The sequence below is a fragment of the Odontesthes bonariensis genome, chromosome 11, assembly GCF_027942865.1.
Source record: "Odontesthes bonariensis isolate fOdoBon6 chromosome 11, fOdoBon6.hap1, whole genome shotgun sequence".
In the NCBI taxonomy this organism is placed as follows: Eukaryota; Metazoa; Chordata; class Actinopteri; order Atheriniformes; family Atherinopsidae; genus Odontesthes; species Odontesthes bonariensis.
This window is the reverse complement of record NC_134516.1, coordinates 37411537-37434031: the sequence shown is the minus strand read 5'-3', so window position 1 is coordinate 37434031 and position 22495 is coordinate 37411537. Positions and strand designations below refer to the sequence as shown.

At 42.3% G+C, this 22495-nt stretch overlaps 1 protein-coding gene across 11 annotated transcripts in view; it reads left to right on the top strand.

Annotated features, from left to right (window-relative positions):
• LOC142391928 (uncharacterized) overlaps positions 1-18527 on the top strand; it is a 100450-nt gene extending 81923 nt beyond the window's left edge. For 6 of the 11 annotated variants that reach the window (XM_075478108.1, XM_075478120.1, XM_075478118.1 and 3 more), the window contains 7 exons: positions 15124-15165; positions 15256-15294; positions 15532-15561; positions 15677-15715; positions 17985-18017; positions 18126-18223; positions 18305-18527. In XM_075478108.1, coding sequence (XP_075334223.1) covers positions 15124-15165; positions 15256-15294; positions 15532-15561; positions 15677-15715; positions 17985-18017; positions 18126-18220 — 278 coding nt within the window. In that variant the 3' untranslated portion in view covers positions 18221-18223; positions 18305-18527. The remainder of the gene's footprint in view (positions 1-15123; positions 15166-15255; positions 15295-15531; positions 15562-15676; positions 15716-17984; positions 18018-18125; positions 18224-18304) is intronic. The other 5 variants (XM_075478113.1, XM_075478114.1, XM_075478117.1 and 2 more) reach the window with 2 other exon arrangements.
• The last annotated feature ends 3968 nt before the right edge of the window (positions 18528-22495 follow it).

Below are 22495 nucleotides of genomic sequence, written 5' to 3'. Positions count from 1 at the left end.
AATTTGGTAATCATTCTGTTATAAATTTCTAATGTGGTGTAGATGGGCGTGACTAAGTACAGTTGGCAGTGCACCGTGACTGTGTGTACCTGGGTTAAAAGGTATGTACAGTGTCCGGCTTATTGAGATTTCAGGTCTATCGGCCTATTGTACAAGAAAATTATCTGTTAAAAGAAAGAAAGAAAGAACCCTCCCTGGTGGTTGATTCAACGTACTAACTGAGGAAATTAGCCTTTGTGGTTGTTTTGAGGAGTTTTTTAGTTTCTATTTTATTTCTAATTAGTTTGTGGAGTGAGCGTGGTTTTGTACTTAGAATCCTGTTTTGACAGGATCTGTAACCATGGTAACTCTGTCCGTGTAGTAGGGGTTATGTGTGAGATGTATTAAGTTAATAAAGCTTTGGTAGGTGTTGTTCTGGGGTTCCTAGATAGTAATTAGGTGTTTGTTTCAGTCCTAAATTATGTTTGTTTCTCTCTTGTTGGATTAGTTTGTTAATAATTCCGTTATAACTCCTTTGTATAATGTGTGGTGGGCGTGGCTAAGTACAGTTGGCAGTGCACCGTGACTGTGTGTACCTGGGTTAAAAGGTATGTACAGTGTCCGGCTTACTGAGATTTTAGGTCTAACGGCCTATTGTATAAAGAAAATTGTCTGTTGAAAGAAAGAAAGAACCCTCCCTGGTGGTTGATTCAAAATATCAATTGAGGGAGTTAGCCTATGTGGAAATTTTGAGGAGTTTTTTTTTTTTTTTTTTTAAATTATAAATTTTTATCTTATGTTCATCCAGTCTGTGGAGTGAGCGTGGTTATGTACTTTGAATCCTACTTTGACAGGATCTGTAATCATGGTAGCTCTGTCTGTGTAGTAGGAATTCTCTCACAACATTGAAGACATTCTTGCATTTTTTTTCCAAAAACTTCTGGTACATTGTGTGAAGGACGCTTTGCTTTGCGGTAAGACGTATTGCATCACTTCCTGTTACCTTGCTTGTGCACTGTGGAATTTCTTGCTCCGCTTGGAGTACTGATAATCACTTTATTTCGATCTATAACTTACACAATTTTGCATTGTTAAACTCTATAGCTTACAGTTCTGTTCTAACACACTCCTACAGATCTTCAATCTTTATTTTCACTTTTTAACGGTGTGTCTGGTTCTCTAGCGTAGCATGGCTACCGGTTCTCTTCCTCCTTCTCCTGCTTTCACCTGCTCCGTGTGTCAGATGTTTAGTTACTCCTCTGCCTCCTTTAGCGATAATGGTACATGTAACAAATGTAGTCTTTTTGTAGTTTTGGAGGCGAGGTTATCTGAATTGGAAGCTCGGCTCTGCACTGTTGAAAATCAACCGATAGCGAGCCAGGTCCCTTTAGCCAGTGTGGAGCCACCTAGCGTAGCTAGCTCAATTAGCCTCCCCCTAGCAGAACCCGAGCAGCCGGGATTACAAGGTGGCTGGGTGACTGTCAGGAAGAGGCATAGCTCTAAAGTCAAGCCCGTTGTTCACCATCGACCTGTCCACGCTTCTAACAGATTTTCCCCACTCAGCGACACACCCGCTGAGGACAAAACCCTGGTAACTGGCAGCTCCATAGTCAGAAACGTGGCATTAGAGACACCAGCGGCCATAGTCAAATGCATTCCAGGGGCCAGAGCGGGCGACATAGAATCCTATTTAAAACTGCTGGCTAAGGATAAACGTAAATATGGTAAAATAGTTATTCACGTCGGCGTTAATGACACCCGGTTACGCCAATCGGAGGTCACTAAAATTAATGTTGCATCGGTGTGTAATTTTGCCAAAACAATGTCGGAGTCCGTAGTTTTCTCTGGACCCCTGCCAAATCTGACCAGTGATGACATGTTTAGCCGCATGTCGTCCTACAATCGCTGGTTGTCTAGATGGTGTCCAGCAAACAACGTGGGCTACATAGATAATTGGCAATCTTTCTGGAGGAAACCTGGTCTGATGAGGAGAGACGGCATCCATCCCACTTTGGAAGGAGCAGCTCTCATTTCTAGAAATATGGATGAATTTATTTGCCACCCTAAAACATGACAACCCAGGGCTCAGACCAGGATGCAGAGTTGTAGTCTTACACACTTCTCTGCAGCTTCCCACCTGCTGCTACCCACCCAATCGATTAACACAAAAGGAGCAAATCCTCTTGTGCAAAAAGAAATTATTAAAACAAAAACTTTAACTGAACAAAAACATCAAACTATTAAATGTGGTTTGCTGAATATCAGATCTCTCCTTTCCAAGTCTCTGTTAGTGAATGAGTTGATGTGTGATCATCATATTGATATATTTAGTCTTACAGAAACCTAGCTGCAGCAGGAGGATCATGTTAGCATTAATGAAGCAACTCCCTCTGACTGTTTAAATGTTCACGTTCCTGGAACCACAGGCAGAGGAGGAGGAGTGGCAGCTATTTTCAGATCAGGGTTACTCATCAGTCCCAGACCCAAGATTAGTTTGAGCTCTTTTGAATCTGTGATTCTCAGTTTTTCCCTCGCAAAGTGGAAATCCCAGAAACCTCTTGTGTTTGTTGTTGTGTATCGTCCACCTGGCCCTTATTCTGAGTTTCTGTCTGAATTCTCAGAGTTTTTATCCCAGTTAGTGCTGAGTACAGATAAAGTCATTGTAGTGGGTGACTTTAATATTCATGTAGATGTTGAAAATGATAGCCTGAATATGAACTTTAATTCTATATTGGACTCTATTGGATTTACTCAGAGTGTTCACGGACCGACTCACTGCCTTAATCACACCCTTGATCTTGTGCTGACTTATGGCATTGAGAGTGAACAGTTAACAGTGTTCCCTCATAACTCTGTCTTATCTGACCATTTTCTGATAACCTTTGAGTTTACATTACTTGACTATACAGTTTCTGAGAAGAAATTTACATATAGAAGGTGTCTATCAGAGGATGCTGTAACCAGATTTAAAGACTTAATTCCATCATCCTTTTCTTCACTGCCATGTGCAGATATGACAGAGGACGACTACCTAAACTTTACTCCAGCAGCACTTGACTCTCTTGTTGACAGCACTATAGTTTCAATGCGGACAGCACTGGACAATGTTGCCCCTCTGAAAAGGAAGGTAATCAGTCAGAAGAGGCTGGCTCCTTGGTATAATTCACAGCTGCGTGCTTTAAAGCAGACTGCAAGAAAGCTGGAGAGACAGTGGCGTTCCTCTAATTTAGAAGAGTCTCAGTTAGTCTGGAAAGATAGTTTAATAACGTATAAGAAAGCCCTTCGTAAAGCTAGAACTGCTTATTATTCATCATTGATAGAAGAGAATAAGAATAATCCCAGGTTTCTTTTCAGCACTGTAGCCAGTCTGACTAAGAGTCCGAGCTCTGCTGAGCCAGTTATTCCTTTAACTCTCAGCAGTGATGATTTCATGAGCTTCTTTATTAATAAAATTGTTTCTATCAGACAGAAGATTGATGGAGTCCTTCCCACTATTATCACTGATGTATCATCAAGTACAGCAGCTTTAGAAGTATCTTTAGAACCTGATTTATATTTAGACGGCTTCTGTCCAGTTGATCTCTCTGAACTAACAACAGCAATAGTCTCTTCTAAACCATCAACTTGTGTTTTAGACCCAATCCCAACCAGACTGTTCAAGGAGGTTTTCCCCTTAATTGACACTTCCATATTGGATTTGATCAATCTGTCTTTGTTGACAGGATATGTACCTCAGACTTTTAAGGTTGCTGTAATTAAACCTTTACTTAAAAAACCTACTCTTGATTCAGAAGTGTTTGCTCATTATAGACCTATATCCAATCTCCATTTTATGTCTAAAGTTCTTGAAAAAATAGTTGCAGCTCAGCTTTGTGATCACTTACACAGAAATAATCTGTTTGAAGAGTTTCAGTCAGGATTCAGAGTGCATCATAGCACAGAAACTGCACTGCTGAAAGTTACCAATGATCTCCTCTTAGCCTCTGATAGCGGACTTGTGTCTGTGCTTGTCCTGTTGGATCTAAGTGCTGCATTTGATACGGTCGATCACAGTATCTTATTACACAGACTTGAACATGTTATTGGGATTAAAGGAACTGCATTAGGCTGGTTTAAGTCATATTTATCTGATAGATTTCAGTTTGTTCTTGTAAATGAAGAATCTTCCTCACACACCAGAGTAAGTCATGGAGTTCCCCAGGGTTCTGTGCTTGGACCGATTCTTTTCACTTTATACATGCTTCCATTAGGTAACATTATTAGACATCATGGCATAAATTTCCATTGCTATGCTGATGATACTCAGCTGTACTTATCTATAAAACCAGATGAACCCAATAGGTTGGTCAGACTACAAGCATGTCTTAAAGACATAAAGACCTGGATGACTCAGAACTGTCTGCTTCTAAATTCAGACAAAACTGAAGTCGTTATCTTTGGACCTGAGCGCTTCAGGGAGAAATTGTCTAGCTATATAGTTACTCTAGATGGTATTTCCTTGGCTTCTAGTTCTACAGTGAGGAACCTTGGAGTTATTTTTGACCAGAACTTATCATTTGACTCGCATATAAAACAGGTTTCTAGGACTGCCTTCTTTCATCTTCGTAATATTGTTAAAATCAGGAACATCTTGTCTCAGAGTGATGCAGAAAAACTAGTCCATGCATTTGTTACTTCAAGATGTGACTACTGTAATTCTTTATTATTGGGCTGTCCCACATATTCTCTGAAAAGCCTCCAGCTGATCCAAAATGCTGCAGCCAGAGTTCTGATGAGAACTAACAGGAGAGATCATATTTCTCCAGTTTTAGCTTCTCTTCATTGGCTCCCTGTTAAATTCAGAATAGAATTTAAGATTCTTCTCCTTACATATAAAGCTCTTAATGACCAAGCTCCGTCATATCTTAAAGATCTCATTGTAAGATATTTTCCTAACAGAGCACTTCGTTCCAAAACTGCAGGTTTACTTGAGGTTCCCAGAGTTTCTAAAAGTAGAATGGGAGGCAGAGCCTTCAGTTATCAGGCCCCTCTGTTGTGGAATAAGCTGCCAGTAAATGTCCGGGAAGCAGACACCCTTTCCACTTTTAAGACCAGGCTTAAAACTTTCCTTTTTTATAAAGCTTATAGTTAGGTCTGTTGAATCTGCTAGTGTGTCTTGTTCTGCCTCCACCTCTGGCACCTTCTATACTTTCATTACCCCCTACCCGAACCAGGGTTTGAATCCCATTCCCGCTTATCTTACCTCTTTTATTTCTCCCCCTACCCGAACCAGGGTTTGCATCCCCACCCCGCTGTGACTGGTGTGCAGTTGGTGAGAGGCTGAGGTAGCTTGTGGCTGTAAAAAGATGGTTGTTGTGGTGTGAGGAGCAGATCTATATAGGGAGTATAGGGAATTACTCACTGAGTCTGGTCCTTTATTTATTTATTTATTTATTTATTTTTTCGTTAGCACAAGTTTCTTGTGTTTACCTTGAATAGGGATGGCTCAGGTGATCCTGAAACATCCCATAGTTAAGCTGCTATAGGCCTAGACTGCTGGGGGGCCTCATCTGTCACACCTTTCCTCACTTTCCTCTCTTTATGTATATGTGACATTATTGTGGTCATTAACTCGTGTTTCCCTGTTCCAACAGATATCCTTTGAATGGTGTTACAGTGCCGCCGCCGCCGTGGCCCCCCCCCCCCCCCCTTTCTGTCTTCTCAAACCCCAGCTGGTCGAGGTGGATGGCCACCCTTCCTGAGTCTGGTTCTGCCAGAGGTTTCTTCCTGTTAAAAGGGAGTCGTTTCTCTCCACAGTCGCCTCAGGCACGCCGCTCAGGCCGGGAGATTGGACCGAAAAACAAAAAGTTTTCAGTGCAATCTGTTGGTTTTCTTAGCTAGGAAATTGTTTTTGAATTGGCTCTATATGAACGAATTGGATTATTTTATGAATTATGATTATTATTAATTAATTGAATTCCAATTGGCTTGAATTGGACTTACTATCTAAGTGCCTTGAGATGACATTTGTTGTATTTGGCGCTATATAAATAAAAATGAATTGAATTGAATTGAATTGAATTCTATGTAAAGTGTATTAAGTTAATAAACCTTTGGTAGGTGTTGTTCTGGGGTATCTAAATAGTTATTAGGTGTTTGTTTCAGTCCTACATTAGGTTTGTTTTTCTCTTGTAGGGTTAGTTTGTTAATAATTATGTTATAACTCATTTGTATAATGTGTGGTGGGCGTGCCTAATTGCCGCTGGTGATGCACCGTCACTGTGTGTACCTGGGCCAAAAGGTATGTTCAGTGTCTTGTTACCTGGGATTTTAGGTCTAACGGCCTATTGTCCAAAGAAAATTATCTGTGGAAAGAAAGGAGAATCCTCTCTGGTGGTTGACTTAGGGTTTTGTCTCAGGGTATTTAACCTTTGGAGTCATTTGAGGAGTTTTTTTTGATTTTTTGTTAAAATTTATTCTAGTTTGTGGAGTGTGCGTGATTTTGTGCTGTGAATGCTATTTTGACAGGAATCGTTGCCGTGGCAACCCTGTCCGTATAGTGGATCTGTGGCGGGTTCCAGCTCCCTCTGTTGGTTGGTTAAAGGTAAAACCATTTTTGGAAGGGAAGAGCTCCCCCTGCTGGTTGGTTAAGGTAAAATTAGGGTTAGGGTTGGGGTTAGGGTAAGGGTTAGTTAGGGTTGGTTAGGGTTAAATTTAGGGTTGTTAGGGTTAGGGTTAGGGTGAGGGTAAGGTTAGTTAGGATTGGTTAGGGTTAAGTTTAGGGTTGGTTAGGTGTTAGGGTTAGGGTTGGTTAGGGTTAGGGTAAGGGTTAGGGTTAGTTAGGGTTGGTTAGGGTTAGGGTTAGGGTAAGGGTTAGGGTTAGGTAGGATTGGTTAAGGTTAGGTTTAGGGTTGGTTAGGGTTAGGGTAAGGGTTAGGGTTAGTTAGGGTTGGTTAGGGTTAGGGTTAGGGTAAGGGTTAGGGTTAGTTAGGATTGGTTAAGGTTAGGTTTAGGGTTGGTTAGGGTTAGGGTAAGGGTTAGGGTTAGTTGGGGTTGGTTAGGGTTAGGGTTAAGTTTAGGGTTGGTGTTGGGACTAGTTAAGGTTAGGGTTAAGGGTAAAGGTAGGGGTTGGATTTAGGGTTGGTTAGGGTTGGTTGGGGTTTAGGGTTGGTTATGTGATTAGTTAGAGTTAGGGTTTTAAGGTAATGGTAGGGTAGGAATTAGGTTTGGTTAAGGTAGGGGTTCAGGTGTAGGTTAGGGTTGAGTTTTAGGGGTAGGAATGAGGTCTAGTTAGGGTGAAGGTAAAGGTAAGGGTTGGTGTTGGGCCTAGTTAACGTTAGGGTTTGGATTTAGGCTCGTTTAAAGTTTTAGGGTTAAAGGTTAGGGTTAAGGTGGGTGTTGGGTTAAGGGTTGGTTAGGGTTAACCCTTTAGGTTTGGATTAGGTACTGTTTGAAGTTAGGGCTAAGGTTGGGGTTGGTTGTAGGATTTAGCAGGAGTTAGGGTTCAGGGTTAAGGTGGGGGTTGGAATTAGGGTTGGTTGGATTAAGTATTAAGGTTGTGGTTAGAGTTAAGTTTTGGGGTTGGATGGAGGACTAGTTAGGGTAAAGGTTAAGGTTAGGGTTGAGGTAGGGGTTGGATTTAGGGTTGGTTAAGGTCGGGGATAAGGTGAAGATAAGGGTTTAATGTTGAATTAAGGGCTAGTAGGTGGGGATTCAGGTAGGGGTTGATAGATACTTCTATTTTGAAGTTGGTTTGGCATTTTTAAGTTTTTAAGTGTCAAATCTAGTGTTTAGTCCATCTGGGAATTTGCACTGGAGTCGGTAGATCCAGATGCGTTCTTGTTTTCTCCTTGTTTCCTGTGACCATTGGGGATTGTGTTGAATTGGTTTGGCCTTTAGGTTCTCTATTTTGTGTTGTTGGAAGTGTTGGAACAACGGTGTGTCAGATTTTCTGTTCTTTTCGATGTTGTGTGTGTGAGCATGTAACCGTGTTGTTAGGGAATGTCCTGTTTCCCCTATGTATTGTTTTTTGCATTTGTTACACCAAATCAGGTAGATGATGTTTTTGGTGTTGTTTGTGATTATAGGTTGGATGGGCCATCTTTTGTTGTTTTTGGTGCTTCGGATGGTGGTTTCTCCTATTTGGTGGTTTAGTTGTGTTTTTTTGCGTTCGGAAGTGAATTTTGATCTGACAAGTAGGTCTTGTAGGCTTGGGTTCCTTTTGAAGGCTGATATAACTCTCAGTTTTTGGAGAGGTGGGTGGATCTGTTGTTTCCTTTTAAAGTTGTTTTTGAGTTCTTGGTGGACTTTTAGTGTGTGGCCGGAGTAGAATCCGGTTAGTGGGATTATTTGTTGTGTTTGTTCTGGTTGTGTTTGTTCAGGGGTCTTATTATTTGGTTTGTTGTGGTCACTTTTAATCTTTCTAAGCGCCCGGCGTGAGTACCCTCTGTGTTTGAGAGCTTTGAAGAGTGTGTTTGTGGCCTCCTCTTTGTCCGCTTCACGAGAACAGACTCGTGCGTATCGTAGTAGCTGTGATTTTACGATACCCGAGAAAGTATGTTTGGGGTGGAAACTGTCTCTGTGTAGTAGTGCATGTGTGTCTGTGGGTTTAACAAAGAGTTTGTGGTCAAGTTTCCCTGTTAAGTGGAAATCGGGTCCTTTGAAGGTAGTTGTATCGAGGAAATCGATTTGTTCGTGGCTGGTGGTTGGTTTGATTTTGATGGATGGGTGGTGTTGATTGAGTGTGCTTATAAAGTGTTCAAAATCGGTCGGCGAGTGGTTCCAGATGCCCCAGATGTCATCCAGGTATCGATAGTAGGCTAATGGGAGTTTGTTACATTTGAGGAAGGTGTCCTTTTCCTATTTAGCCATATAGATGTTGGCATAAGCTGGGGAGAACATTTTACCCATGGCTGTGCCTTTAACCTGGAGATACCATTTCTCATCAAAATAGAAGTCGTTACATTCTAAGTTGATTCTGAGGAGTTCTAGGATTTGTGTGTCTGGTCGGATTGGGTCTGGGTTGTTTTGTAGGCATTCGGAGATGGCCTGTAGGCCTTTTTCGGTTTCTATGTTGGTGTAGAGGCTCTCCACGTCTGCCGTGAAGAGCATACAATTTGGTTCGAGTTTAAGGGCCGTGATTTTCTGTAGAAAATCCTGTGTGTCCTTGATATAACTGTCATGACGGTTGGCCAGTGGGTTTAGATGATAGTCCAGAAATAGTGCCGAGCCGTAGGATTCGCTGCTGCAGTCCGAGACCATGGGGCGACCTGCGGGGATTTTGTTTGGAACTGTCAATTTTTCGGGTTCTTTATGGATTTTTGGTAGGAGATAGAAGTATCGTGGTCTATGTGGTTGTTCACCTTGTAGGAATTGTAACTGTGATTTGTTTATAAATTTCCGTTTGAAAAGGTTTTCCAAGATGTTTTGGATTCTTTTGGTTGTCTGTGGGTAGATTGGTTCCGCCAAGGGGCGGTAGTACTCTGCGTTATTTAACTGGCGTAGGGCCTCGTGTTTGTAATCTAGTCCCATGATGACCACACTGGATCCCTTGTCGGCTGGTTTTATTATTATTGAGTGGTTGTTGCGGAGGTCTTTAAGAGCTTTTTTCTCCTCTTTGTTTAGGTTGTCTGGTTCTGGTTGCTTTTGGATTCTGTTTATTGTTTGTCTGTCCTGTTCAATTAGTTCCATAATTGGGGGTTGTAGGTCCGCTGGGGGTGGTTCCCAGGTGGAGGGCGTTCTGAATGGTAGAGGTTTTGGGGCCTGTGGTTTGTTGTGAAAGAAGGTGGCTAGTTTGAGTTTTTGGTGATATTGTTGGACGTGCATTTTGCATGATTCCCGTACGTTTTTGATTTTGGTTTCCGTCGGGACGAAGGACAGGCCCTTGGCCAATAATTTAGTACCGTGAATGGATAAATTAAGTGTGGATAGGTTGATTACTGCCTTATCCAGCGGGTTGGGGGTTGGGGGAGAAAGTTCATATGAGGGTATTAGTTTAAATATTCCCTCCAGAGGTTCCACATGTGTCGGCCTGTGGCTGGGGTCCAGTGTATTTGGTCGGCTGTGGTGGCAAATTTGTCGTTAGTTAGTGGCGGTATTATGTTGTTATCTTGTAAAATTTCCCTCAAGAAGTTATTGAACTGTCTGAGGTTGTTTTTTTGGTTTGTTGTAAGTTGGTCTGAAAAATTCAGAGCTTGGAAATAGATGTTTGCGTATGGGAAGGTGTTTTGTGCCGTATATATTAGTCTTGAAATTAATTTCTTGAGCGTGGTGTGTTCGTTGTAATCTTTGTTATTTACTCCGAACGAGAGGATCACTCGTTGGGTTGTATCCGAAACCGGTGTTTTGTTACGGAGGATGTTGATGGCGTGAGTCAGGTTCCCTCCTGGGAAGCTATCTATTTGGACCTGGTCGTTATTGATTATTGGTAGCCTTTTTAAGTTTGAGTCGCCAAAGATGATAAACGGTTTGTCGGGTTGTAAGGACCAGTTTTGCATTTTATTGCCAAAATGTTCGTGAACATTGAGGCTGGTTCTTGGGAAAATGGTTGTTTGGGTTGTGCGACGTGGTTCCATTTGTTTACGGGTGGTTATCGGGTCGGTTTTTGTTTTTTTGGTAGTTGGTTCTGATTTGTTTGGTGTTTCCGGAGGTGTTGTTCGCTTATGTGTCGTGTGTATTGGAGTTTTGAGGCTCCTTGAGGATGTTAGTAGTTGTTTATGTGCCGTGTGCAATGGTAGGCCTGAGCCTCCTTGTTTGTCTGTTCTGTCTATTGTCTTTCCCTGTTGTGGTGTTGTGTCTTTCTCCTGATTCTGTGTCCTCGTGGTATGTAGTTGAGTGAGGTTTTGGATTATCATAAGTTTTTGTTTGGTATTGTTCGGTTGATTTTCTCGGTGTCTCCAAAGGTGTTGTTTGCTCATGTGATGTATGTATCGGAGTTTTGACGCTCCCTGAGTATGTTTGTGGGTGGTTATGTATCGTGTGTCATAAACACATGAACACGGAGCCTCCTTGATTATCAGTTCTTACTGTCATCTGTCCCTCTTGTGTTGTCATGTCCTTTCCCTGCTTCTGTGTTCTCGTGTTATGTGTTTCGGAGAGCTTTGGGTCGGTTTTTGGTTTTGTTCTGCGTTGTTCGATCGCTTTTCTCGCTTTAGCAATGGTCGCCTGTTTTGGTTTAAATTGAGTCTGTGCTCTGGCCGTGGCTAGGTTAAGTAGCCAGTAAAATTGTTTCTTTGGAATTTTTTCTATTTCATCTAGTGTTTTTTCAAATTTTTCTTTTTCCTTTTCATTTGGGTCAACCTCCTGTAAATGTACATGGAGGATGTATGCTAACAGGACTTGTGTCCACGCGGTTGCGTTGTTCGGGTTCATTTTAACTGGTTGTTAAAACGTCGGTTCGTGCGGTTTGCGGCTTGTCCCTGTCTTATTTTATGTTGCTATTTATTGGTCCTGTGTTTATGATTCGTAGCGCTGTTAGTATGGAGATATCAGGGATATTTCCAGGCTATCAGGTAGCTAAACTAGTTTTCCTAACAGAATTTCAGGGGTAACTCGTCAGCGGTGAACCAAAAAGGATTATAGAACGTTTCAGCTGTTTTATCACCGTACGTTCTACCTAATTGGAAGCCCCCCAGGTGATCAAGTCTGGAGGTTAACCCTGTGTCCAATTTTGAGGTGATTAGGTGATAGAAAGTTTATCTTGTAGCTTGCCCTGTGTTCGGTTTTAGTTTGAAGTGATTACTTTTCTTATAGCGTGTTGGCACCGGTGTGCCTCGGTTTGTGAACTAAGGGTTACCTTGGTTCAACACGACGGTGAAAACGGAGGGAAAAGGCGTTTTTCAAATGGTGATACGGTTCCTAGAGGGCTGAGGAGTCCTTTTATTACTAAAGTCGACGGGAAGGTTAGAATGCAGTGGTCAAACGCAGTAGGTTATTTAGTTTGGAGTTAAGGTCCAATAACCTTGTTTATTAGAGTGTAATCGGTGGTGTTTTTTTATTCCCCCAGGGGGGTTTTTTCAAACGACAAGGCGAGGTGTTTTTTTCAAAAAAGAAATTCGTGAGGTAAATTCGTCCAGAGATTGTTTTAAATGGAAAATTGTACAATCTAGGTCCTGTTGCATCCACGGACTGGCTTCTAACTAAGCCAGCGGACGTATCCCTGTAAAAGTGGCAATTTGAAGGATTCCAATTGTGTTTTATTTTGGGCAGAGGTTACTGAAGTAACCGCGTGTGTTTTGCAGAGTATTCTGTGGTGTATTTGAGGCTAAGCCTTATAGAAGACTGGGTTGCAATTAAGACTCTAAACCCAGAGTCGCAGGTCCCACAGTGCTGTCCTAGATTCGGAACATGGGTGGCTGCATACTTACCAAATATACTGGAATGAACCACACCGTTTGTTGACACCGTAAGGTTATCCCAGTGTGCCCAGTATACTTATCCTGTTTTTAGTTGTTCCCTCGGCGTCATTTGGAACTCGTGTGTTCTGCAAGATTTAGCAGAAGGTAATTTGTCTAGCTGTTTTTAGAATCTCAGAAAAGAAACAATTTTATTGCGGTGGAGTCCTGTTCTGGAGGTTGCTGAGTTAGTAGGTTCCTTGGAAAGGTCTGTTGCTGGCTGCTCCGGTGTTTTAAAAGGAAAGCTCTCAGGTAGCTCTTAAAAGAGCCTTTGTCTGTAGTAAGCGGCTGAAGATCTGCTGGTCCTTCTGGGGATCTGCTGGGCTTCTGTCTGCTTCAAGGTCTGCTGGCTGCGGTTGGATCAAAAGGTCTGGTCACATTGGTTGTCTAGTCCTTCAAATGGAGGTGGAGTTTATCCCCTTGAGGCTGGGGTATTCACCTTGTTGCTCTACCTGTTTTAGAGACGGTGCTCTTTTGGGCTGTACCCATGATCCTTTGCGGTTGTGTCGGGGGCTCTCATTGGTTGGTTTGAATTTGTTTTGTTAAAAAGTTGAAGATTTGGTTGAATTGGGGTTGTAATAAGTCAGTGTTAACTTAGTAGTGTCTTTTTTCCTTTATTTTGTCCGTGTGTTTTAATTTAATTTTTTTTCCTTAAGAATATATTGTCTCCTATTTTTCTATAGTTCTTCTTATTAAAAAAGTGCTTGTCTACTCTTTTGGTTTCCTTTTTATACCTTGGTTTAATCTTACTTTCTTCTCCTGTTGGTTCGTAGTCAGGCTGGTGTTTTCCGTGTGTGATTTATTTTGTGAGAAAGGTTAGTTGTATGTAGGATTTTTTAATCCTGCTGGTGGGTTTAAATCATATTGGGGGGATTTATTTTTAAGGGTATTGGGGGGGGTTGTTTTGTAGATTTTGTGCCTAGAGTTAAGTTTGTAAGGAAGGGATTTGATTTCGTTATTGGGGTTTCTGTTGTTGGTGGAATAATCCTTTGTTATGTGGTTCATTATGTAATTGTATGTTATGTAATGTGGTCGAGCGCCCTCTGTCGTCCGTTCGTAGGTAGTGTGGTAAACTTTTTGAGCAAAGATCGTTAATAAAGGTCTTTCTGATCATGCTGGCGGGTTTAGGTCCTATTAAGGGGGTAAATCTACAGAGTTTTGGGGGGTTCTGGTTGATTTTGTCCCTATAGTTATTTGTTGAAGTGGATTTGATTGTCCCGCCGGTGTTTTGTTCTTCTTCTTTGTGTAGATGGTTCTGTTGTCGTCTGTGGTCGAGCGCCCTCTGTCGGCCATCCGTAGGTAGTGTGGTTAATTTTGTGAGCAAAAGATCGTTAATAAAGGTCTTTCTGATCTTGATGGCGGGTTTAGGTCATCTTAAGGGGGTAAATCTAAAGAGTTTTGGGGGGTTCTGGTTGATTTTGTCCCTAAAGTACTTTGTTGAATTGGATTTGACTGTCCCGCCGGTGTTTTGTTCTTCTTCTTTGTGTAGATGGTTCTGTTATCGTTTGCGGTCGAGCGCCCTCTGTCGGCCGTTCGTAGGTAGTGTGGTTGAATTTTGTGAGCAAAGATCGCTGAATAAAGGACCTTCTGATCCTGTTGGCGGGTTTAGATTCTAGTAAGGTGGCTAATCTAAAGAGTTTTGGGGGTTTTTTGGTTAATTTTATCTCTATAGTTGTTTGTTGAAGTGGATTTGACTGTGCCGCCGGTGTTTTGTTCTTCTTTTTGTTTGTGCGTGGTTCTGTTGTCGTTTGTGGTCGAGCGCCCTCTGTTGGCCGTTCGTAGGTAGTGTGATTTATTTTGTGAGGGAAAAATCGCTAAATAAAGGATTTTTAGTTTTGTTGGTGGGTTTAAATCTTATTAGGGGGATATAAGGGTTTTGATTGGTTTTATATCCTTTATTTAGGAAATAATCTTGTTTTGATCTTTTTGTTACCTCTTAGTCTTTTAAATTGTTTTTTTAGGAAAAAATCCTTACTCTTTTTCTTTATGCTAAAGTGTTTAATCTGTTCAGTTTAAAGTGGTCAGTGTTAAATCCATTTAGTTATTTGGTTTGTTATTGGTTGTGACTGATCTCACTGTTCCACGTGTTGTTTGAAGACTCGCCATCACCCACATACATTATCCAATCTGTCCCAAACTTCATACGGTGAATGCTGGACTGTGGGGGGATCGTGTGATGGCGTTTGTGATTTGAAAGCCTTTTCATCATCGCAAGGTCATGAAACTTGGCACACACGTCCACCCTGACGACCTCGTACGTATGTAAAGGGTATCGTGTGTGGGCAGAGCAAAATGGCTCAGTGGCGCCCCCTAGAAATTTTCAAAAACCCCTCCGCATTGGGGTTATTATGTGCTCGTACGTACGCAGAGGGTATCAATGCATGTGGGCAGAGCTGCGCTACTACGACGTCCAGCGCATGCCCCAACGTGCGCACATCTCGTTCTTATTGTAATTTAGCAAATAATCCGATCCTTTCAGTGCCATGTAACCCCGCTGACTGTTATCTGAGAGGGTAATCCTCAGGGTCAAGGTCAGGGAAGTCCTGCTGCCCTTATTCAAGCTCCTAGGATTCAGAGACAGACAAATTTCTCTGCTACTTTCATCCTATGACGAAGTTTTATGCAGTATAGCACATTTAGGCATTTAGCAGACACTTTTATCCAAAGAGACTGACAAGGAAAAAGATCATTTACAATGTTGGAGGCCATGTGAGCAGATTAGGGCCTAACATGACATGTTGACATGTTCTTTGAAGACGTGATTATCTTGTAGGAGGCTCCGCAGGGACAAAACCGCCAAGGCCCGCCGGAGGAGGTGTGTGTTTACCACTTTATCACAGCAGTAGTAATAGATTCAGCATATATATATACGGTATATATACAATTATTTGTCACTTTTCTTTAGATGGAAATGGTTTCAACCTGGCAGATGCTCTTCGTCCAGGTAAGCTCTGAAGACATGATGCCAGCACATTGGTTGGGTCCAAACAGTGTATGATCGTATGATCTGACCCGCTGGGATTCTGTTGGAAGGAGCTCTTAAAGCTGAGCAATACAGATGTGCTGTTAGGTCTTGCTGCTCAGATCGTGCTCAGAATCGGGGAGTGTTTTCAGAGAAAGCCTCGCGGCTGTTTGGATGAACGTAATGTAACGGTGGCGTCCCTTTTCTGTTGGTCTATAGGCCCTCAGACCCCCAAGCCAGCTGGAGGAAGTGAGTACACTTCATGTTAGCCTGCAGACATGTGACACATCTCAGCATAAAGGTAACGCAGACCAGGAGAAAGTAGACTAACTTCCACTTTATCATGCTTCCTTTTCATTCTTAGATGGTGCTGGATTCAGGCTGGAGGATGCTCTCCGTCCAGGTAAAGCTGGCCGTGGTACAGCTCTGATATGACACCAGACACCAGACTACATACTACATACTACATACTACATACTACATACTGCATGCTGCATGGTGCATACTGCATACTGATAGCTGGAGGGGTGTCAGTCCACCTCCTTGTCACGGCTGAGGTGCCCTTGAGCAAGGCACCGTACCCCCCATGCTCCCCGGGCGCTTCATGCCTGCCCACCGCTCCAGGTTGGCATCTGTCTCTGAGAGTGTTACCCTGTGCATGTGCATGTGTGTGTCAACAGGTGCCAACCTGGATGGATTAAAAGCGGAGGACAAATTTCGTGTGTATGCATGTATGCATGACCAATAAATCGGATCTTAATCTTAATACTGCATGCTGCATGCTGCATGCTGCATACTACATACTGCATACTGCATACTACATACTGCATACTGCATACTACATATTGCATACTGCATACTGCATACTACATACTGCATACTACATAGTGCATACTGCATACTGCATACTACATACTGCATACTGCATACTACATACTACATACTGCATACTGCATACTACATATTGCATACTGCATACTGCATACTACATACTGCATACTGCATACTACATACTACATATTGCATACTGCATACTACATACTACATGCTACATACTGCATACTACATACTGCATACTACATACTGCATACTACATACTGCATACTGCATACTACATACTGCATACTACATACTGCATACTGCATACTACATACTACATGCTGCATACTGCATACTGCATACTACATACTGCATACTGCATACTGCATACTACATACTGCATACTGCATACTACATACTGCATACTGCATACTACATACTGCATACTACATACTACATACTGCATACTGCATACTGCATACTACATATTGCATACTGCATACTGCATACTACATACTGCATACTACATACTGCATACTGCATACTACATACTGCATACTACATACTGCACACTGCATACTACATATTGCATACTGCATACTGCATACTACATACTGCATACTGCATACTGCATACTACATATTGCATACTGTATACTACATACTGCATACTACATACTGCATACTGCATACTGTATACTACATACTACATACTGCATACTGCATATTACATACTACATACTACATACTGCATACTACATACTGCATACTGCATACTACATACTGCATACTGCATATTACATACTGCATACTGCATACTGCATACTACATACTACATACTGCATACTGCATACTACATACTGCATATGACATACTGCATACTGCATATTACATACTGCATACTGCATACTACATACAGCATACTGCATACTGCATACTACATACTACATACTTCCACACTGCCTACTCATTGATCAGACAGTATACAGAGCGTTTACCCACAATGCATCTCGCTCCTGCCCGAGCCGAAATCAGCCGGCCTGAAGCAGATTTCTCTCAAGCTCTAAACTCTGTAAACTTTAGCAACATTTGAAACATTTTCAGGCGAGAAAGTAGTCGTTTAGATCCCCAACGTGTTGAAAACCTGACAAAATACCAGCTATTTACAATTTTGTTCCCACGAATTCGACGCAGTGAGCAACGCACTTCCGGTTATTTTCACAAAATAAAATACCCGTTGCCTTTTATCATAGGGAAAGCCATTACCATACAATTGGTGCTTTTGTTTTGAAAACAGGAAGTGAACCTACCCTTGTTGTAGCTAGCTTGAAACTGCCGTTTTGACAGGAAATGACGATCGGCGACGTCACGTTACGTTGCATCTTGGGTAGTTTGAGTATGAGTAGTGACCTCATGATGCATACCCAACATTTCGGAGAATCTAGTATGCATCCGGGAACTTCTCGCTTACTCAAACTCGCATACTAACTCAAAAAGTTAGTAGGAGTAGTAGGAGAAATAGGAGAAGTATGCGGTTTCGAACACAGCCTTCCCTTTTCTTTCCCCTACTTCCGGTCGTTATCTTATATTTTAGAGCGCCTACATGGTTATTGCGTGTGTATAACAGGAGTTGCACCTGCAGTAATGCTTCATCAGGATGTATATCTACTCACATGGCCCAGTGGTTGTTAAAGCATCCAAACAAATGTAAGTCAGCCTGCACCACCACCGGTCACTTGTCATGAGAGTCACAGGCTTTCTGCTGGCGTCCATTAAAACTCCAAACCCTGCCTGAGTGCTGTGTTTCAGTGCTGGAGCATGTGTTTATCACTGTGTTCTGTGTTGTTCCCACAGCTGGGAAACCCACCGATGAGCCCAGTGGAGGAGGTGAGTCAGCTTCTCTTTATGAGGAACAGCAGGATTCAACATTGTTCAGCAGTGACACACACATGCATGCATGGATCTGCATGGTTCATGGTCTGATGTGCTTCTCAGACTGCCAGGGCAGCGTGGTCCAGAAGCTGAGCACGGTCCTTCAGAACCTGCTGCTGCAGCTGCTGGCCGGCTCCTCCCCAGCTGCCATGGCATGAATGGTGAGACGGGGAGTCCCTGTTCACCCCCCTCCGTCCACCTTTTGCTCAGTTCTGCTGACGAAGCTCTGTTTGTGTTTTCAGACGAGAAGATGCCCGGCGCCATGACGACGACACCATCCCGAATACGTCTCACCTCGTCTGTCATCAGTTCAGAAGCATTTAGACAAACAGTTTCATCAGGAGATGAATCAAAATTCCTCTTTTTAATCCGACCAAAGTTGTGTTGCAGAGAGCAGTAAAGCTGCCGGCTGCCAGCAGGGGGAGCCGATCGGCTCAGAAACACCCAATAAACATTTAAGAAAGATGATTTGTGCACATTTATTTGGTGGAGAGTGTTTATCTGTCAGAAACTGAGTCTGAATGAAACACACTTTGACAGTAACATCGGTGTCGGAGCTATTTCTCTATTTTTAGTCTTAGAATTTAGATTTATTTGATATTATTTGGTTACTTTTTGGTTGATAATTGGTATTTTTCTTTAATTTTAGTTGTTTTAGATGAATTGGTTAGTAATTAATTTAATTCATTTTGGGCGTTTCACACAAAAATACTTAAATACAGAAATAAATAATGCATAAATATAAATAATATTTGGTATAATTAATATTAATATTTATATATATTTATGTATTATTACATAAATAATCAGTAGCGAACCGTGAGCAGTACGGCTGGGCCTTCACCTCAGCCCTCATTGCTGAAGAAAAAAAATCATTGCGGGAAAAAAGGCTATCAAGCAAGCCACAACATTGGTCTCGTCTTCCGCCATTCTGTCTCTCAACCGCTCCACTCTGCATCACAGCCCTTCTACAGACAACCGTTCCGCTTCCTATTCGCCCCATTATAAAAAATTTGGTTGCAGTTCAGTTGATTTTGTCCGGGGGCGGTGGCGAGCGAGTGCAGAATGACCATTGGCCATAGGGCTGGCGCTAATAACTCAAAAAATGTCCCCGCTAGCGGCTGAAACCTGAAAATATTACTGTGATTTCTGACAGAGGGATGTGGATTTATATCGAAAGTACAATAACCTGGGAGTTATAGCTTTCTGTTTTCTTACAGGTCTGGCATTTGCGAGTCAGTCTCCGCTAGCATCTAGCAAACGGAATCTGAAGAACGCACGGCTGATTACGACCGGCTGCTTTACGGCACTCGTCCACTGTGCCAGAGTGCTAACCTGGTGCTGCTAACAACAACCAAAGCTAAACCAGAGGCTAGTCAGAGAGTATGTAAAAGGGCTGTGCTGAAATCTGTAACTATTTGAGCTAACACCTCTCTGCTAGCTCAGCGCTAGGACTGACCATGCCGTAAAGTGATACCACATGTGTGACGTCACTCGGGATGCAATACTGGCGATAAATGTGTATTTTAAACAAATCTAGTGAGTCTAAAAAATCAAACCAAGTGCCGTTTGAAAGGATAATTTATCCTGCCTTTAGGAAAATTAAAATGAAAAAATATAAAAAATTCTATCCAAAGCAATGGCTGCATCTAAGGTGGATCTCATAGTACCACCAGAGAGTTCTGCCTGCTCTGCACTGCTTCGTTGGCGCCCCCCTAGAGTGCAGTACCACCCGGAAAAAGCCGCCAGCTTTCCCTCTCCTCATAATAGAGACTCTCTGAATGTGTTCGAAACCGCCTACTTCTCCTACTATTCCTACTAGTCATACTTTTTTAAGTTCCCGGATGTACACTAGATGTATACTAGATTCGCCGAAATGTTGAGTATTCATCATGAGGTTACTTGTCACACTCAAACTACCCAAGATGCAGCGTAACGTGACGTTGCCCATCGCCATTTGAACGGTCAAATTCCGTTAAAGGGACGAGAGCAGTCAAAACGGCATAACAGGAAGTGCGTTGCTCACTGCGGCTAGCTTTAGTAGCACCGAATTCGTGGGAAAAAACTTGTAAATAGCCGGTATTTTGTCACATTTTCAACACCTTGGGGGTCTAAATGACTACTTTCTCGCCTGAAAATGTTTCAAATGTTGCTAAAGTTATATATTTACAGAGTTTATAGCTTAAGCGAAATCAGCTTTTCAGGCCGGCTGATTTCGGCTCGGGCAGGAGTGAAGTGCACTGTGTGTAAACACTCTGCATGGTGTCTGATCGATGAGTATGCCGTTTTCAAGTATGTAGTATGTAGTAGGCGGTTTCGAGCACAGCCTCTGTCTGCATGCTTTTCTTCTTCTTCTTGGGTTATTATGGCGGTTGGCAGCTTAACGGAAAAGGTGCATTACCGCCACCTGCTGGACTGGGGTGTGGATGCAAGAGAGCCTACTCTGCTGCTAGACTGGGGCTGCACGTTTTTCACGAAGGCCTACGAGCTTTTTTTTTGTCCCACCCACTTCAAATCAAACCGTGATTGGTCAATTTCCCCATCACTCTCTAAACCAAAACACATAGCTTGGCCTTCCCCGAGATGCGTGAGGTCCTAACCAATTAATGAGCCGGTTAATCTTGCTTCGATAGAGATGGACGATTCTGATTGGATAGTATGTTTCACGACAGTAACCCTTTCATTGCCGATGTGAATTTGACAGTAAACTTAACTTTGGAACATAGATTAGCGAGAATGAAGTGTTAAATGTATTGTATTACATTAAATGAGACTGATTGAGTTTTTTTATGTGTACATATATTATTATTTAATACTAATATGTTTTTGTTCTGAATTTTTTAAGGCCTTCTCTGAAGGCGTAGAAGGCCCTGAGGCCTTCTGTAAATAATACATAAATACATAAATAAAAAAACACAGGTTTTAGGAAGCTCTGGTCGCACTTGGGTGGTCACATCGTTTTTTTACCAATCGTCAGTCAATCAGTGGGTGAACAGGTGAAACAATCGGTGGGTGAACAGGTGAGGCAATCGGTGGGTGAACAGGTGAGGCATTCAGTGGGTAAACAGGTGGGGCAATCGGGCAGAACGAGCGGGTATCAGAGCAGGAGAGGCAGGAAGGGATCCTGGGAAGCTCGCCATGTTTAGTTTTGCCTGCAAACTTGGAATAAATCCGTGATGAACTACATTTTTTTACGCTTTTGGACCTTTTTGTACTGCGTAAACCAGAAACCCTGAAGTGCATCAAGTGGCTATTTGAGTTCTGTTTCGTTTTAGTTTGGCCACCTTTAAGTTAAACGTTTTTTTTTAATTAAAAAATGGTGTTTATTAAAGCTCGACATCCTTAGTTCATCTCTCCAAAGTAAATATGTGTCAGTGAACATGTCATTTTGTGCGGATAAGATAGTCAGGTTGCTTAGTCATGCAGTCAGTATGACAGTACTCTGGAGGGATGATGTCATCTATGGCTAAAGTCTGGATGACAGTTATTTTAGAGACTGGACAAGGTTCCCATTTACTGTTTGCACTGTAATTTGTTGCCATGTAGCTGCGGTGCAGAAAGGAGAAGACAGCACTGCAGAGCACTAAGAGAAAACTTCGGGGTTAAGAACTGGGGAGTAGGGTGGGAGGAACTCAATCAGCATCCTGTTGTGGGCCTGATGATGTTGGAGTGATGGAAACTGACATCGAACCAAACCATCACCTCCTTTGGCCGGTCATCTCCTATCTGACCCCTCTCTTGTTCAGGTGCCTGCAGAGTGTCTAAAGGTGGCAAGATGCTCTGTACTGCATGGCCCAATAAAGGGAATATACGTTGGCAGAGCCTTCTCAGAGATAACAGCCCCCATGGTTAGGTTAAGGCACATCATCTGTAGCTCTGTGGCCGATGATATTTTGGTTGAGGCCCGCCTCATCCGTGCAGATGAAGTTTTTCGGTGGTGCACTTGCTTCCAGTTCCATGATACGCTATATCCAGAAGACAATGAATGAGTTTTATAAATGACATGCGTTTTCATTGTGGACTAGATACAGTTACATCAGATGTATACAGATGTGTAAAGGTCCCACTTACTGTACTCTACATCACTATATGATTAGGGCTGAGCAATTTAATAGATACTGCGATATATATCGATATTTCGTTTCCCGATAAAGTATCGATTTTTTTTTTTTTTAAAGCAAACTTTATTGAAAAGTAAGACGTTCCAATTAGTGAAAACACAGAACATTAAGGTAATACAATAATAAAGAAGGTTAATTTGTGAAGTTGTGTATTGGTGGATAGGTAACTCATCCCGAGGCCTGTAACACCTGTATGAGCAGGAATAATCACAGACCGTAATGCATACGAACCAATCAGCGGCGTGTATCACCTGTTGAAGTGGTGAGGTGTGCGCTCCACCTAAGCAGCAAATTCATTTTATTTTTATTGTT